The sequence below is a fragment of the Crocodylus porosus genome, unplaced genomic scaffold (assembly GCF_001723895.1).
Source record: "Crocodylus porosus isolate Cpor-Errol unplaced genomic scaffold, CroPor_comp1, whole genome shotgun sequence".
Taxonomy (NCBI): Eukaryota; Metazoa; Chordata; order Crocodylia; family Crocodylidae; genus Crocodylus; species Crocodylus porosus.
This window is the reverse complement of record NW_017728948.1, coordinates 20,384,263-20,403,646: the sequence shown is the minus strand read 5'-3', so window position 1 is coordinate 20,403,646 and position 19,384 is coordinate 20,384,263. Positions and strand designations below refer to the sequence as shown.

The following is a 19,384-nucleotide window of genomic DNA, read 5'->3' as shown; positions in this document are numbered from 1 at the left end:
GTTGTAGTGGGTGTCTGCTGTAGACCACCAGACTAGGAGGTAGTGGTGGATGAGTTTCCCACTCACAGGCCCTGGTTCTCATGGGGACTTCAATCATCCTGTCATCTGCTGGGAGGGCAATAGAGCAGTGTGCCGGCAATCCAGGAAGTTTTGGAGAGTGTCGGGAATAACTTCCTGGTGCAAGTTGTGGAGCAGCCAACTAGGGGCCATGCTCTTCTTGATCTGCTGCTCACAAATAGGGAAGAATTGGTGGGGAATGTACTAGTAGATGGCACCTTGGGCAGCAGCGACCATGAGAAGATTGAGTTCAGGATCCTGAGGAAAGGAAGGATGGAGAGCCGCACCATAAGGATCCCAGACTTCAGAAAAGCAGACTTCGACTCACTTAGGGAACTCATGGGTAGGATCCCTTGGGAAGCCAGTCTGAGGGGAAGAGGAGTCCAGGAGAGCTGACTGTAATTTAAAGAAACCTTACTGAGAGTGCTGGAACAACCCATCCTGAAGTGCAGAAAGACTAGCAAGTATGGTAGAAGACCAGCTTGGCTGAGCAGGGAATTCTTTACTAAACTAAATCACAAAAAGGAAGCCTATAAGAAATGGAAACTTGGACAAACAACTAGGGAGGAGTATAAGAGTATTGCCCAGGCATGAAAGGATGAAGTCAGGAAGGTCAAAGTGCAATTGGAGTTGCAGCTAGCAAGGGACGTGAAGGGTAACAAGAAGGGTTTTTATAAATATGTCAGTAACAAGAAGAAGATCAGGGAAAGCGTGGGTCCCTTACTGAATGGGGGAGGCAACCTAGTGACCGAGGATGCAGAAAAGACTGAAATACTCGATGCCTTTTTCACCTCATTCTTCATGGGCAAGGTCAGCTCCCAAACTACTGCACCTGGCACCACAGTTTGGTGGGGAAGTGAGCAGCCAACAGTGGTGAAAGAACAGGTTAGGGACTATTTAGAAAAGCTGGACATATTCAAGTCCATGGGGCCAAAGGGGATGCACCTGAGTGTGCTGAGGATTTTGGCTAATGTGATTACAGAGCTGCTGGCCATCATCTTTGAAGATTCATGGCAATCGGGAGAGGTCACAGATAATTGGAAAAGGGCAAGCATAGTACCCATATTTAAGAAATGGGAAAAAGGAGGATCAAGGGAACTACAGACCAGTCAGTCTCACCTCAGTCCCTGGAAAAATCATGGAGCAGATCCTCAAAGAATCCATCTTGAAGCACTTGGAGGAGACGAAGGTGGTTAGGAACAGTCAGCAGGGATTCACCAAGGGTAAGTCATGCCTGACCAACCTCATCACCTTCTATGGTGAAATGATTGGCTCTGTGGATGCAGGGAGACCAGCGAGTGTCGTATACCTTGATTTTAGCAAGGCTTTTGATACAGTCTCCCAGAACATTCTCACAGGCAAGCTAAGGAAGTACGGACTGAATGAATGGACTGTAAGATGGATAGAAAACTGGCTGGAGCATTGGGCTCAGAGGGTGGTAATCATTGGTTCCATGTCTAGTTGGCAGCTGTTATCAAGTGGATTGTCCCAGTCATTAGTCCTGAGTCTAGTTTTGATAAATATCTTCATCAACAGCCTGGAAGATGGCATAAAGTGCACCCTCAGTAAGTCTGCAGATGACACCAAGCTGTGGGGAGGGGGAAGTAGTAGATATGCTGAAGGGTAGGGTTAGGATTCAGAGTGACCTAGATAAATTGGAGGATTGGATCTAAAGAAATCTCATGAGGTTCAACAAGGACAAGTGCAAAATCCTGCACTTAGGACAGAACAATCCCATATACCTGTACAGGCTGGGGGCTGACTGGCTGGGCAGCAGCTCTGCGGAAAAGGACCTGGGGGTTTCAGTGGTTGTCTGCTGTAGACCACCAGACTAGGAGGTAGTGGTAGATGAGTTTCCCACTCACAAACAGAAGATAATCCATGTATATGCACATATACCCATTATTTATTACAAGATCATCAACTCTTTCTTCCAAATCTGAGCATTCTCATTCAAACAAGAAATATTTAATAATTTGAAGAAGGCTCTTTTGGTTTGTTCAGAGAAGCTGACTTTACAGGATGCCTCACTGAAAAAGCCCAAGATGCATTTTTTCCTCCAGTGCTTCTGTGTATCTTCTCGGGTCTAGATAAGTGTTAACAGAAGGAAAGAACTTGGTCTAGTAACATTTCAACCAGGCATAAAAAAAACCATGGGAAAAAAACTAGAATTTTTCTGCATTGCGCCACTGTAAATGTTTCATGTACACTACAAGAAAAACAGAATGTTTTTAAAATAAGAACATTAGCATATTGGATAGGAAGTACTCTTCTGTTAATTACTTATTTTCATCTCAGCAGTCACAAAAGCATAACAGTACTTAGAATGATATAAGAATTATTTCAGTCTTGGCAAACCAGTCAGTAAGAGAAATGCTGAAAACTTGGGTTTTGTTGTTATTGTTTCTTTAAATCTTGAGCATATACCACTTGCCTCAAAACTGATGGGAGTAGTTTAGGGTCTTGTGGAAGGCTTATAACAAGGCTCCATTTTAAGTGTTCATTTTATTTTAGGTAGCAAGCAACTATTTGTGTGAAGCCACTCCTGGTTTTTGTTTTTGTTTTTTCTAACTAAGTGTCTCCAGAAATAAAAGTGTGACCTTGGGATGCAAAATCTGTATATTAAAAATGTTATTCATAGCAGTTAACTCCCACACTTTGACACAGTTAACATTTTTTATGGCACCAAGGAAAACAAATTAATATTTATCATTTTCTACAGCACTGGATGCATTATCAACAGTGGTATTGTATTTATACTTTTAATGTGCCTGGGCTGTGTCTCAGTCACAAACCCCTCAAACCCTCTATTATAAACTCTATTCCTTGGTGTGACTGACTTGATGAGATACTAGATTCTCCACTACTGAAATGATAATTTCACTCCGACTGCACTGTTTCTCAGAATAAATGCTTATACCATAAGGATTTCAGTATTTGCTGGTGTGGCCCTTATCAGTAGTTACAATCTAGAGTTAATGAAAAAAACAAGAAAATTTCAGTTACATGATGCGTGTCCCAGCTGAGGGAAGGATTTGTTTCTGCCTCCTTACTCACCGTGTTATTAGCAGTAGCGTGGAATTTGCTTCCAAAAATTCTTGCATCAGTGTTAGTGTCTGACAGCCTTCCAGTATGTGCCTTTCAATATGTGCTGCCTAACAAGTTCTATATATTGATCAAACTACCCAGGCAAGACATTTATTTCCAAATAGAAGCCCTGCTTAATGTATCAGCTCCTGAGTGAAATAATACTCATAGTGCCTAGGTCTTACATGGCAGTTTTCGTCTTATAGTTTCAAAATCCCTTACAAAGGAAGAGCAGTATCGTTTTTCCTAATTTTAGAGGTGGAGAGATTGAGACAAAGGACTGAATTAAGTGACTTGCCCAAAGTCATCCAGCAGCCAACTAGGCACTTAAGCCAGGTCTCTAGACTCCCACTTCAGTTCTCTGTGCACGAGATATAGAATGTTTTTTTTTCTCAGTGAAGCTAGTCAAAAACAAATGATTTCCTGAGTTTTACAAAAGCCTTGGTTCCAGTAAGATCCATAGGATGTTCAAACCAGCAAGAATTCAGAACTTGAATGGCCATCTTGTAATAGTTCTTGGTTTTCTATAGGAATGTTTTTTATTGATGTTTTCCTTGAAAAAGAAATCATTCATATGCTATTAAAATGCCTCCAGGTATTTGTATTGGTTCTTTGCCACAGTCCCCTACAGTGAGAGACACAGGCCAAATCTGCATGTCTACATAGTCAACATCTAACTAACAAGCCTTAGCAAATTGCATTGACCTCATTGTACAATAAAATGGGGGCAAAAGGGAATCTCTGAGTAATTTCCAACATCTCTGGGTGGGTATTTTTAGAATGTGCTGCACATGTGCAGTGAGTAACTGATGAATAACCAGTTAAATTATCAGTCTTACTCTTCTTTGGTAACAGTTTTCTTAAATCACTGGTAAAATATTCAGTCATGTAAATTCTAAATACATGGGTTGTATTTGGGAGTCCAGCCACTGAAGTCTTGAAACTACCAGTACTAAACAATGGGCATGTCTACACGTGCAATTAATGTGCATGGATTTGCTGTGCAGTAAATTAATGCTTAGTAAACTACTCCTGGGTGTGCATTGACACGTACTCAGATCAGGAGCAAATTGCACCTGATGGGAGCAGTTTAGTCCAGAGCTGCCCTTCCCTGCTCTGCCTCCTTGCAGCAGCCAGGGGGAGCTCTAGGCTCTGGCCTCAGCTAACCTGGTGCCAGCCCTGGACTGGCAGGGGGATCTAAGGGCTTAGTCCCGACCTTAGCCTAAAAACAGTGCATTAGCCTAATTTACTGCACCGTAGCTGCTGCACATGGTTAAATGATGCCACCTGGCTGTGCAGTAGATTAGTCTACTATGCAGTAAAGCATCTTGTGTAGACAAACCCACAGAGAATACATGACTTGCTCAGCGTGGAAAATCTGTGGCAGAACAAGGACTTAAACACTAGTCTTGTAAGTCTTAGGGCTATTGTTATGGAATCATCCTTTTTCTCTTACATTTTAGGAACATAGGACTAGAAAGGGCCTCTCAGTCACTAGGTCTAGTCCCCTACAGTCAACCATATTGTTTAACTCGGCTTATAGTTTTCAAGTTTTATCTGAAACCAGTTAGGTATTTTGCCCCACTGCTCCAAAGGGATGGCTGTTCCAGATCCCGATCATCTCAGTGTTAGAAACCAATTCCATGGTAAACTTTATTCATGACAAGTTAGATCCATTTGTTCTGCCGAGTTAGTGTTGCTCCCTGTTGATGATATCTAAGAAGGAGTAGACTCCGGGTCCTCTGATTGCCCTATTAATCAGAGAATGTGAGGAATCGCTGGCTGTGTATACCTGAGATGCTGACTGCACAGTTGTTACTGAGCATACAAGTACTAAATAACTGCACAGTAACCTGAGTTACTGCACAGTAGTGCTGACAAATACCTTTTTTGTAATTCTGCTGCGCTGTAGCCTAATACTACTGTGCAGTAGTGTTGCCAGAGCTGACCCTAGGGGTGTCCAGGGCCTGGGGTATATCAACCTTTGCGGAGCCTGTGTGCGGGGTCAGGGGTGGCAAGCAGCTGGAGCGCAGAGCCAGGGGTGGGGTGGTGAGTGGCTGAAGCACAAGAGCTGGTGGTGTGCAGTGGCCACATGGAGTGGTGGCACCCTCGGCACGTGCCATGGGGCCCGGGGCAGTTGCCCTGATTCACCCCCCTCCGCCCACCCAAAGGGTTGACACTGAGTGTCACTCCATGGTTTTTGCCACATGTTACTATACGGTAGTATTGGGCTACCACACAGTCAGCAGTTTCCACTGAAACTGCAATTCTTACCAAGTCCTTTGAATTTAATTTAGCAATTGGATATGATGAACACGAGGCTGCTTTCATGTTTTCTGAACTTATGAATGTATGTATACCATATGCGCACCTGGTCTTGAAATGTTTACTGGAGGAATATATAAGGAAAACAAACAAGAAAAATGGCTTAGGATGCTTAGGATAAACCCTCCTGAAGTAATTGTGCAAGGGTTGTGAAGAGACAATAGCTAGGTTATTAGCTGTGAAAGTCCTGCCTCCTGCTTCCAGGCAAATTACAGAACTCCCTTTTGACAAGCCAGGCTCAAAGCCAAGGAATGGACAAGAACAAAGGAACTCTGGCTGGGTGAAAATGAGCCTTTCCGAAGGGAGGCTTTTGGGCCATCTAGTCTGAGGCATATATCCACTGGGATGTCTAAAAAAGACAGGCCTGTCTAAGCTACATGAGGTGGTAGAACTTTTTAGGCTACACAGATGTGTACAGGATAGTATTTTAAAATACATTTTGCCTGCTGTGGAAATTAAATAACACTTTGTTTTAACTTAGCTGTTGGGTCGTTATATCCACCACTGATCAGTCTCACAAAGAGAGGTGCTGCATGTGCTCAGTTGTACCACCATGAATAAGCCTGGCAGGTTCTCATTTAAAAAATGGGAGAATTGTGGCCTCCTATTCCGGGAGGGATAAAAGCTGGATGTCTGACATTTTGAGAACCGTGCATTTTGAGGTCAGAAAGGGGACAGAGGTGCAATTTGCCCTGTAACTAAGTCAATAGGAAGGGTGTCAGATAAATTGTTCAGTGGCCAGGATAGGGGTAGGGAAGAGAGAATAAGATTATTTGAGAGCTGTCAAACATATGTTTTCTATCAGGAGTGATTTTTTTTTTTTATGAGAAGGGGTGTAGTCAACAAGACACCTTATTCATAGAACTGAATGCAAGACCTGCAAGAATCTCCAGCTATACTATTGTAATACACATCTGAATTTAATCATGTGAAGCTCAGCTATGGTTTAGAATTGTCCTAACCTGTTGCTAGGAAGGCGGCATGGAAAAAGCACAATTTCGTCTTTGCTTTTCAGAGGCTTTCTCTTTCAGATTGCTAAATAATTGTTGGCTTCCTTTGAAACCTCTTCATTGTCATTTTTTGGAGATTCCACTGAAACCTGCCATGTGACAAGACCTCTTAGCCAGAGGGCCTTCTTTGGTGGGAACAATGCTATGGCTAACCTTCAAAGAGAAAAAGTCATGTTTTTTAACAGCTCTCTTTTCCCTTTCACAATGTGCTTCCTCAATCCATTGAAAATACATGAAAAGGAAAGTAAATTTTCATTACTAAGATTTTAGTAATTAATTGGAGGCTGGAAGATTTTCTGCAGTTTTATTACTGAAGTTTTTATTAACTCTTAATACCAGCAGTTTGCCTTTTAAATTGTAAAAATAACTGAGAAACTAAATATGTGGGTAATGTTGAGTCATAAATATGTAAAGCATGCATATAACTGTACTAATGTCTATAGTCACTTAGGCTATCTGGCTTCTAAGTAGTTTGGTATACACTGGGTGTGTCTACATGAGATGCTTGTTGCACAGTAGCAGGCAAATAGCACATCACAGCACGGACAGTGCTAATATGGTACTTCGCAGTATTTTTAGGCTACTGCACAGTAGCATCACCTAAAAGATGTTCGCCAGTGCTACTGGGCAGTAACTCCAGTTACTGTGCATTTATTTAGTCCTTGCTTATACAAGGACTAAATAAATGGGCAGCGATGACTATGCAGTAGTGTCTCAGGTAGATGTACCCACTGTCTGTTCTTCTACTTTGGGATTCTGTATAAGATGGGCTTCAGCCCAAAGTTGAGATTTTATTTCAAGTTTTATTAGACCCATTTTTAAATTTAGCACAAAACAAGAAAAAGAGTTAATTATTAAGACTTCTCTAAATGGTAGAGTTGTTTAGCTCTGTGCTTTGGGTAGACCTTGTAGAAGCTATTCTTAGTGTTCCTTGATCTCCCATCCCTATACTTGTAATGAGTAAAAAATATACTGTGCTGTGCTTGCTATAATACTATTGTTTGTTTTTGATGAGTGTTATTTCAACATGGTGTTACTACAGTGATAGGTGATTTTTCTTTAACAAAACCTGTTAGGAAGAATGGCACATTTTTCAGCAGACCATACACTTTTAAAGCAGCCATTCCTAAACACTCTCAGAAAGAGGCACCTGACTGTCAGAAAGAGGCACTTGTTTGTGCTGTTATTTGTACATCAGTAATCATGCCATTCTGTGGATCTAGTTCCTTTATCTTTGTGTCTGTGTCTTTAAATTAAACATGACGGGAATGCAGAAATAACATATCAAAAACAGCTTTTGATTCTTTAAACCTATTTTCTTAAGTTGTGCTCTGCTAAAAACCATGAGTGTGTACACATGCATTGCATAGCCTTTAGAATAGCTGCATTGGCAGTGCTGACACGACTTGTGCAGAGCTTGCTGCTTATACTGAGAGTAAAGATACTGGCACAAGCTCAGTAATAGCAAAACAACATCTAATTACTACTGGATGAATGTACAGTTCTTCTTCCATCTTTCTCTAGGCAGGAAGTGCACACTTCTCCATGTCTTCTCATTTTACTGCCAAGATAGATCCTTTCCATGCCACACACAAATGTCCACTGTTGTTATGGTGCTATAGGAAATTCTGTCTGAACTATACAACTGTGTTCTACTAAGGGCATTTCCCATGCTTCTGGGCTTTACTGGTTGCCCCCTCCTCCCCTTTTTGCTACATGTGTCAGGGACCTTTTAAGCCTTCCTCATATAAACCGATATAAACTACAACAAAAGAGTAAACCCACTGGCTATAATGCAAACTATCCCCACACTGGGTCCAAACATAAATGCCGGCTTACTCGCTGTATGACAAAACTTCCACCTACCTTGGCTTGTATTCCCCCCAAAGCAGAGCTCTGCCCTATTGTCCTATTGCTGGGGAGCTAACTCTGCAATAGATACTCACTGCATCTGAGCCCCTGCCTATACCTTCAAGTAACAGAAGGCACTGGCTCCCTGTTACATAAATATATGTATCTAGTTTAAATAGTCTGTGGATGCGCCTACACATGCATTTGATCCGAGATCAATTTACCTGCAAGTAAACATTCCTAGGCAAGTGTCTACACATGCAGGGACTTGGGATCAGATTTGCTGCTCTTAGCACCACACTGCTGCCACTTCCTGCAGCCCTGCAGTGGGTACTGCCATCTCCCAGACCCATGTGGAAGCCTGCTGCTGGGTAGTGGGTGCCTACCAGAGGGCAGGCAGAACTAGGGTCAGAGGCCAGAGAGCATGAAGGCAACTGCTAGGGCTAGAATGGTGTCCAGCATCCAGTGGTTGTAATCCATGGCCTGCACTGCCCAGGCCAGGATTGAATTCTGCTCCCTCAGTGCCTCCATCCACTTGTGCTCCAGGGCCAGGAGGTGCACCCAGAACTACTAGTCTGCCTGCTCCTGTAGTTCCTTGTGCCAGTCCTGTGCATCCTTGCGGGTGATGTCCTCTGCCCGCCAAGCCCGTACATGCACCAGCCAGTCCTCCACTGCTATCACCAGCCAGCCCAAGAGGATGGTGTGGTCCTGCATCCACCTCTGGCAGAGCTGGTGTATGCGCAGGGTCCTGTTTATGGGTGGTGACAATCCTGAGGCCTCATCCTAGCTGCCAACTGTGGCCTCTCCCTAGTGTGCAGCTGCAGAACCTTCAGAGCCATGAGAAAGAAGATTTTAATGAAAGTTTGCAACATTTCAGAGATAAGATGCTCTGTACCAGGGGCCATGGTCTGCCTGCTTTCAGATCGGGGGTCAGGCATGCACAGATGCCCAGGGACCATGGTAAATCAATCAAGCAAGGCCAGGCCCAAGCTGCTACTGGCTGAGCCCCACCTCCATCTCCACTCACTCCACAGGGGCAGGTGCACTGCTAGATGCTGGCCATAGGCAGCCTGCCTCCCACACCCTATTCCCAGGTTAGGAGAGGCCAGGCTCCTCGTAGTACCTGCTGTGGCTCCAGACCCCTCTCTCTGCCCTCCTCCTGCAGGTCAGCCACTCTCCAGTGCTACTGTTCAACCCACAGTGCCCAGATCACAGATCATGGGTGTAGGGCTCCTGGATGATAAGGATGAAGAGCTGTCTGCACTCATGTCCTCCCCACAGGGGTCCTCTCCTTCAAGGTACCCTGGGGCCAGCCCCCCACTGTGGTGATGCTGCTCACCAAGCGTGCCACAGCTGTGCATTGCAGGTGGTATGCAAGGAACTTTTTTGCATGGACCAAGGGGTACCTGACCCATTACACCCAGCTGCTGTTGATTGTCATGATGCTCCAGGTGCACCTGTGTGCAGAGGACCCTGAGCTCCCAATTCTGGCCTGACAGCCCTTCATCAACATGGGTGTTGGAGCACCCACCCCATATGGACTGGTGCTGCACCACCACACTGCTCCACTGCACAAGATTACCATTCTCCTCCTGCAGCCAGTTGGGGCGCCAGATGTTGGGCATGGGTGTGAGCATGGGCATGGGCAAGGATGATGCCTGGCAGTGGTGCAGGCAGGCTGGCACAGGGTGCAGGCAGGCTGGCACAGCTAGGCTACAACCTGCCCAGGGGGTCACAGGAGTCTGAAGTACCTTTAGGCTTCCTGTTTGTGTGCCCCAGGGCTCAAAATGCCTGCATTTGCTGGTAGCAAATTTACTCGCGATTAGCAATTTTTACTGTGTGGTAAGCATGCCACGTGTAGGCATGCATGGTTACTACACAGTAAACTAGGTTACTTTACAGTTAGACATCTTGTGTAGATACTCCCTGTAGGTTGCAAATCCACCTTGCCTTCTAATTCAGTACAAACATCCTGACAAATACAGATACTGGTCTCAAACATACTGGTATTCCTTGCTTCTCTTCAAACTGAGTTGTAAAACAGAGTTTGCAGATGCAAGAACAACCTGACACAGCATCTTCTGTCAGTTAGGACCTTCTTTCTTGGGTACAATGAAGACACTGAGATGCAGGTAGAAAAATCTGCTAGAAAAAATCTACATCCATCTGTTAGACAAATCTTCTTCTCTGATGTTCTCTAAATTTTGTTCACAGCCAGCCTGTCTTGGACAATAAAGAGGTTTGACCATTTACCATTGTCTTGCTTCTGTCTGGAAATAACTCAGCTGCCAGCATCTCCTCGGCATCTCTCCCTTAAAAAATTATTCACTTCACCCAGATCTCATTCTGAGTAATGAGACTCACACTAGGCATCTTGTGATGGATATCTTTGATCTTTGAAACAGGCAACTTTCCTTGTGTTTCTCTACCAGCACGATTCTGTGCTTTTCTTGATACAATTGCAATCCTGGTTAGTCTTGTGGTATTACTCATCCAAAGGGTCATCTTTAAGGTTCAGAGAACTCTTTTATGAATTTACCTCTGAGCAAGTCAGAGGCCTGACATTTTCTTCTCTGAAGAATATAGTAGTGTGCTGCTCTAGTTCAAATTAATTGTGATTTCAGTATGCTTGCCTGATTCCAGCAGAGATTTAGACATTGCTTTCAGTTTTACCCATCACTTCAGCCAAATTATAACAGGTTTAGTTTTGTCCGTCCTATTGCCTAATCCATGTATCTAGGTGTATTTATTTAGTTGCTGTGTTTTTGATTTCTACATAACTATTTGTCAGAGCCATATAGTCATGATTGCATTTGTAATATATCTGTATATCTGTAGTATATGCAACATTACACAATAAATGGAACAAAGTTGTGCAGTTGTTGCTATAAAAATATAAACTTTCAATTTACCCACAAAATAATATAAATATATGTATTCGGGCAGTGACTGTGATCTGTGCTTCTGTGCATACGCCCAATCAGTAAAATGTCACAGAAATATAACATCCTTTATATTATTACCTCTGACCTCATCCTACCACACATCTTGTGCCCTTTATGCCACTTTCTGCACAAGTAGCCGTGAATAAGACATGAATAAGGGACCTACCAAAATCATGGTGGAAGTGGTGTATGTACTGTGGCTCTTTTAATCTTTCTGGTTTCCTTCCCCCTTCATCCCCCTCCCCCCCGATTGGTGGAGAGGCCCTACTTGCACCTTGTTCCAGATTGGTGGGGAGGTCAGAACTGCAGTTTTAAATATAGTGCCATTTTTTCCTCCCACCACTGATTGGATGAGGGGCCCCAGGGGCCCTGCTGCTTGCTGCTGACAGGTAGGGAGGCAAAAACTGAAGCTTTTGCTTCCCTGCCAATCAACAGCAGAGGGGAGGGACAAATGGGGAAACATGCAAGATGAAAGGAGCTTCCACACACCCCACTTCTACCATGAATTTGGTAGGTCCCTACATACAAGGTGTAGTCCAAGATATGTACATTTCAGATTTGATTTTACTTTCAGGTTCATTCATTAACATGGGCAAAAACTAAATTAAGATTAGAATCTTCTCCCATTGAAAACACAGCTCTGAGGTCTGGTTTTTTTTTTAATGAATTAGCTGGGAGTTGTATATGCACATAATGGTCAGGACCTAGTCCTTTTACCCATTTGAGGTAAAAAAATGAGAAGGGGACACTAGTACTGCAGTGAAAGCCTCTTGTACTGCAACATTGAGATCCAGTTTCATGACTTGCTCTAAAATTATTGGTGTAAATGTACCTCTCAGGGATGGAAGTATACTCAAGCCAAAACAGTTCCACAGTTCTTTTGGCTTTGAATCATATGATGTAGTGTCAGTACCAGTTTTAGTATTGGATAGAATTTGAAAATACAGACTGGCCAAGCAGTTTTTTCTTAAACCTTGAACATTGCTTAGCTGCAAGTTCGACCCACTACTTAATGCTTAATGTGCATTGTAAAGAACAAAACCACTGGCAGGGAAGTATCAAAAGAGATGCATATGTTACAAAGTAATTTTCAGAGATGGTTGAAATACTGAAGCCTTTGAGAAACACTCATAGATGTTCAATATTTCTTTCAGGTCATCAGATTTTGGGACATTATATACAAAGCTGAATTTGCAGCCTGGGATTGCCACAGTCATTGACAACTTCTATATCTGTCCCACCAACAAAAAAAAGGTAAGTGACAAGAAAATGTTTGTGTCCCCTAGAGACCTGTAGCCCTAGTTCAAAAATTCCCAAGCAGATCTCCAAACTCCACTGTGTGAAGTGAATTTTCCAGTTTCAAAATAAAAGGTGTAATTTTCACAAACATGTTGATGACCTTATGTAAAACTGTGATGCATGGAAATAGGAGGTACCTGTACCTATACCTATCACATACCCGGCCAACTAAATTATTATAATATTTAATATTTAGCGTATTATTATAGGGAAAAGACATGAAGAGGCTTGGGGGTGAGAAAAATCTTTGAGGGCACTAACAAAGATTTCAGTCCTTAGATACTAGAGATTCCCTGGGCTACTACCAATCATAGGACCTGTAACTAAACAAATGGTGCAGACAGAAGTGCAGCTCTCCGCTGTAACTGTAACACTTTGCAGGAAGCGTTCTGAGTTGCACTTATCTCCTGGGCCAAACAGAAGTTTACTGTTGGTTCTAGCGGGGAGGAGAATCTAGCTGCTGGCTTTGAGTCTTCAGCCACTTTCCCTTAGCAACAGCCCCTCCTCTCTCTCAGCCCAGGCTCTTTTCAGAATTGGAGGGGGGAAAGGGAGCAGAGGGGAGTTCATTCTAGGCATTCCCAACCTGGTGATGGAGGGGGGTGGAGGTGAATTGGGGCCCCTGCCACCTTGGAGCTGGGGGGCTCCAATACACCTGTCCCGAACTCCAGCAGGGGCTGAAAAACCCTAGATCAAACTCCCTTTTCCCCCTCCCATTCTGAAAATAGCTCAGAGGCTGGCAGAAAAGCAGACAGAAGTTATAGAAGATGCTATGTTTGGAAATGTGTTCATCTGAACTCTCACATAATGAGGTTTTAGATTTTTGCTGGATTGGCCATTTTTGAGGTGGTCTGCAGCCATGCATGCAATTCTGTTTGATCATAGCTATGGACTGTTTCTGTGGCCAGATCAGGCAAAAATTGTCTTCTGTCTGTGTCCTAAGTTCTTATGCACTATTTCTCTTCCCAATTAATGTTCCTGGATATGAGATCAAGGGCAAGCTGAGGTTGAACTGCGGGAATAGTTAACAAATCCTGTGAACATTTATTGAAAAAATAAAACCAACCCCTCCCTAGTTCCAATCTCTTCACTTAAAAATAGACCTGCACTGTTGATGGCCCAAACAGCATTAGATAGTGATAAGGACCTGAGACTGAAATGGGTTCTAAAGGAACTGATCAATCATTTTTTTTCTGTCCAGAAATAAAGGGATATCAGAAATAAAAAACAGTGATTTTAAATGGCAAGAACTGTAAAAATCAAACACCTATGCTCTAAGACTTTTATGAAATAAGATTTTTTTTTCCTTTATCTACAATGTGATGTAGAATTGATTTAGTGCAGGGGACATTAATCAGAAGGACATTTATTGTGTTTATCTATTTGTACCACCTAATCAAAAATCAGGGGAACTCAGAGTTTTCTGTATGATTTAACAGCATTTTCTGTTTCTCTTGAAATTGTGACTGGAGTTTTCGTGACCAAGTAATGCTACATCCATGTTATATACTGTATTTATAATTTATTTCAAAGCTGGTGATGATTTTTTTTATTTCTTGAAGTAGCACTACCACCAGACACAAAATTGTTTGTGAACAGCATGTATGTTAGAGCTGAGATCTGCTAACTATTTCAAAGACAAAAAGAAATTAAAAAATAAAAATCGTATTCCTGTCATAATCTGATTGAAGACCAAAAGTATGATGCAGGATAAGAAACATATGGAAAATTCTGTCCAGCTGAGACAACAACTGTGTTCAACATAAAATTAAAACGTATACAGGCTTGTGAGGATCAATGGCAATGTAAATCTACACGCTGTCTGAGAAAATGAACAGTGGTCACAGGATTGCTAATGATTTTCAAGGCTGAAGGGCATTCTGATGCAAAAATGGCAAATTAGCTCAAGCTCAGAAAAATCTGATTTATCAAGGCAAGTCAAAGTACTTAAAAATAAAAAAGTGCCTGTTAAGCACTGTTAAGCAGGTTAATGCTACATTTGAATGCAGCCATTAAATGCAGTTCATTTGGTTGTCTGTTAATGTGCTTGTTGTTCTGTGTTTTGCTTTTACAAGATGTCATCCTGCTTTAAATATTTGAAGAAGAAATTTTAGTTGTTATTAAAGATGTCAGATTGACAGTTTCTAGAAATAAACTCTACATAATGCACAAATGGTGCAAGCATATGAAGTTAAATTGTTCAACTGGTGTACTTCAGAACTGCCTTGGAAACATTGGGTTGTATAGCCATAATGTCAGTCCATTATAATGTTGGTGGATACTTGACTGAGGATCTTGGGTAAGACTACCAGTTCATTTCCCAAATGCCATTTGGAAAGTTGGTATAGCCCTCCCAACTTGATTAGTTCTTTATCTGCCTGCCAAAATGTTACTCCCCCTGAGCTGAATATGTTTCTTATGGCTGCTGCAGCAGAGGGGAGAAAAGGCATAGAGACCTTCTGAATCCTACCACTGAGCTGAGAAGGAGCCAATCCTTATTTTGCTGCAGTGTTGATGAGTACAAGGATGAGCTACCACATTTTGTATGCCATTCTTCAGGTGGCAAAGAATGCATGTTTAGACAGGGCAGACCAGTTGCAGACCACCTCCCTCATCTCTACAAAGATTTGACTAATCATGCCAAAATGTACCAAGGAATTCATGTGCTAGCCCATGAAGCAGAGGTACCAGGTACAAGTTTCCTCTCCACACTTTGTTTAATCCTGGCATTTACAGAAAAAATAGTTCTCATTCTTTTATCACACTTGATTTGCAGTGAAGTGGTTACCTACATCTCAGTCTTTTTCTCCTATAGAATAGATCCAGGTTGTAAGATGCTTAGTACTTAACCCTGGATGCAGCAAAGAAATTAAACATGTGCTTAAGTTTAAGCAGAAGCCATCTTGTTACCATTCAGAATGTGAAGAATAAGAATGTAGTCAACAAAAGACAAAGATCAGACAAAAATCCTACTAGAAATATTCTGATCAAATGTCAAGTACCCCAGTTTCATTTCATTCTAACTGTTGTAGATTGCATTGTTGTAGAATAGTCATGAAGTTTTATGTTATGCTGACCTTAGATACTGGCAGGATTTGGGTGAAATTAAGTGACTTGCTTTGATGATAATGGATCTGGAAGGAAACTGTCTTGCAACCGGCTGGAGAGGTGAGCAAAACGCTGAGAAGCTTTAAAAATAAAATGGAACCAGAGCAATCCAAAAATTGGCAGAAGGCTCTAGTTTAGTTCCAGGTTTGGGCTGAAGTTATTTCCTCCTCAGTTTATCTGCACGAATTTGCCAGCTCCTAGAGTAAATTAGAGTTTCATTGAATGTGCTTGGCGTCTGTATAGCTGTAATTATAATGCACAAACCAGTGGACTGAGAAGTGTAGTTTAAGAGAACCAATCTAAAGTTGTACTGAAAATGTTCAGTCGCTGTAGACTACTCTGCTTTTTATTTGCTTAGGGACCAGTTAAAGAAAGGTGATATTTTTCTCTCACCTTCCTCATTGTTCAGAATGTTAAAAGTTCACAGAATCATAATTCATTCTATTATGAAATAGAGTTCTAAATGCAACAGTTAAGTTCCTAGTATCACATAATTTTCATCAGTTACTCCACAAAAAATGATTATATAATACAATCATTTTCAGGGTAAACTGTAGGAAATCTAAAAACTTTGAAACATGCAGTAGAAGAAAGAAAATGCCTTTAAAATGGCATGCTGAATCTAATCACAGAAGGAAAGAGCTAAAAGGGATGTTTCTCTTTTCCTCTATAATTACCCTTCCCCTGTATGAATTATTTATGCTATTTAATGTTGCTGGGACCTAAAGAAGGACCCAGAAAGGATCTACACTAAGGTCATTGATGTACATAACACTTAGAGCAGTTTAAATGTGGATTAAACCTGAGGCAGGCAGACATACAAACATGTTAAGCTGATTTAAATCCACCTGAAAGATTTCAAAAGTCTACCTAGAAAATGAAGGACTAGTTTGAACAAGTTCATGATAAAATGGTTCCATGTTATGCATGGACACCAAGTGGTCTTTGAGGTCTGGTCAGTCCTTAAGTGACTTGGCATGCCTCCTCCCAAAACGGTGGACAAGCCACACAAAAACTTAACGGATTTATGCTCCATAAAGAATTAGTGCCTTCTCCGTACTCTGAGAGGAACCAGCAACTAATGACAGCAAGCTAAGTAGGTTTGCAGTACTGATATAGTTAGGTAGAGACTTCAGAAGAGTGTTGAGTGAGTCCCTACCTGTGCATGTAGCAATGTTTCACAAGAGGCTCTTTGAACTGAATTTGATGGTATTAAATTGGCTTATGGATTCCATACATCCAACCTTATCCTTATCTGGGATTTCCTTGCATTTTAAACCATAAATTTAATATGATTTTATGCTTGTCTTCCGTTCCCTGGTGTGGGTTTTACTACCAGGGAAAAATGTTGTCAACATCTTGAATTATGTGTACCCTGTAGGAAAATGCAGTTTGATTAGTTGTCTTCAGTTCCCCAACGTGGTAGAGTATGCTTATGACTTGGAAGTGTTGTGCTCAATTCAAGGAATAAGGAATTATGTTCTGAATATATACTGGACATACTCAAATTGTGATTTTGTGATTTTCACAGAAACTGTGAAAAAAAAACTACTAAAAATAAAATGCTGGCTCCCCAGTGGATACCAGCAGCTACTGCATCCTGGCCTTGCAGCCCAGCAGGGGTAAGAAGCTGCTGGCTTGAAGGGAAGCATCTGTGGGTAGGGTGGTTGTTGGGTGCATTGGGATTGTCTGTCCGCAGGTGTGGGGTTTGGGTGCCTAAAGATAGCTTAATAAGGGTTGGGTGATGTGGCGGAATGCCGGGCTTGCAATTCCGGCACCGCTTGGGGAGCTGCAGGCTTTGTGGAGCGGGTGAGCGCGCGGCTTAGTGGGGCGGGATTGGAGGTAGCTTTATAACCGCCCTCGAGGTTCGCCGAGCTGGCACAAGTAGACAACTTAGAGTAAGTTGTTAGTTTCTTTGTAATAAGTCTATAGGATGTCCGTTGGTTCACGAGGTTCCGGAGCCAGCCCTTGCGTTCCAACAGTGGAACCAGTCCAATGCTAGGTACGGCTGCTGGCTCCTTAAGTCCCAGAGCTGGTCAATGGCTCATTGAGATGGGATGTTAGTAGTAAAAGTTATTACAGAGCAGATATAAGGTAAAACAAAAGTTTTTATTCACTCACCTGGCCTCACCCTCTTACGAATAAGAGGGGAGGCTGGCTGGAACGAAGCTGCAGTAAATATAAGTATAGAGAGCGTAGATATGCTGTCTAAGCTACGATGACAGGCAGTCGAGAAGTGGACTCTCCGATGTTTCTTCAGTTACAGTATGCCGGACACAAAGGGGGTCTGTTGGTTCACGGGGTTCCAGAGCAAGCTCTTGCATTCTAACACTGGAACCAGTCCAATGTTAGGTGCGGCTGCCTGCTCCTTAAGTCCCAGAACTGGTCAACAGCTCATAAATGGGATGTTGAATACAAAACTGTAACACAGTGAATCGCTGTCGATTGTCGGGTTTTCGAGGCCTTGGTTTTCGCTGGGATACACCCAGGCGGGGAGGCTGAGAACTGGTCTGCAGGGTGATCAGGCCTACAGAATTCTCCAGTTGTCGTCTCTGCTACTTCCTGCCTCTTTGCCTCTTTTATAGATGTTGGTTGAACTGCCTCTGTGACACTAACTATGATATAAGCTAAGTTTACAGGGATAGGATAGTTTCTGTTACACAGTAATTGCTAGGCAGATTTTCTACTTAAGTTTCGTTTCTGCAGAAATGACACTTCTAGATAAGAAATGAAATTTACAGAATGTGCATGTGTAGCTTAATGCCAGCGGAGAAAAGTACAAAGCGCTCATTTTGATTAACAGTCAAGACTTCAAGGTTACATAAATGTGAGAGTGCCACGTGGCAGTTATACAGAAGAAAGAAAAATAAAACAGTTACAGGTGATAGGAAAAATGCAGCCCTGTGGCTGGGGCAAGTTACTGGAGTTTCCCAGCTCTGGGTTTGTGCTACAGATGTGTGCAGAGATGTATCTGGGACCCAATATACAGTCACTCAGCTCACTTTAAGCCACATCATTGTAGATCCTGTGTGTGCACATGTTGGCTGGTGCCAAGAGCCATGTCAGGATTATGATCTAAATAAGTTGGGGTGAGTGGGGGGAGGGTGGGGCTAGCGGATCTGTGGATGGAGTTAGCTGGTTTGTAGGTCTGCCAAGTCTGCAGGGCTGTGGGCTTAGCAGGTCTCTGTTGGGGTTTTCCATCTGGGGCTGCACTGGTTCACACTTTTGTGTTAGATGGGCACAGGTTAGCCTGATTTGTGTAGTCTACCTCCTAGAATCAGGGGTTTGCAATTATTTTAGTTGGAGGGCTGGTTATGGTTTTGGTGAGCTTTTGAGGGCTGCAAGGATAGCTCAACCCCCTGTCAGATGCCCTGCCCCCTGTTTGACATCTTAGGACCGGAAGTCCTGCTCCTAACCCCTGACCTTTCCCACCAGAAGTCCTTCCCCCTGTCTCAGGAAATACTCCTTTTGAGAAGGGTGTTTGCCATCTTGGAACTAGAAAAAAAACCAAATTATATACTAAAAATCAAACATCTATGATAACATATTTTAATTTATTAAAAAAAAAATTTTGTCCTGATTTGTGTGTTTGCATCATGTATATAGAGGTGATTGAATTTCATAGTAGATGTTTTCGATCTGAGCCTTCAAGAGGCCGAGAAGCGATTACTACCTCAGAATGAAGTCCTACTCTTGTATATAGTG

At 42.5% G+C, this 19,384-nt stretch overlaps 1 protein-coding gene across 6 annotated transcripts in view; it reads left to right on the top strand.

Annotated features, from left to right (window-relative positions):
- SORCS2 (sortilin related VPS10 domain containing receptor 2) overlaps nt 1-19,384 on the top strand; it is a 940,675-nt gene that overhangs the window by 516,761 nt on the left and 404,530 nt on the right. For all 6 annotated transcript variants that reach the window (XM_019553064.1, XM_019553063.1, XM_019553062.1 and 3 more), the window contains exon 3: nt 12,430-12,529. In XM_019553064.1, the coding sequence (XP_019408609.1) occupies nt 12,430-12,529 (100 nt within the window). The remainder of the gene's footprint in view (nt 1-12,429; nt 12,530-19,384) is intronic.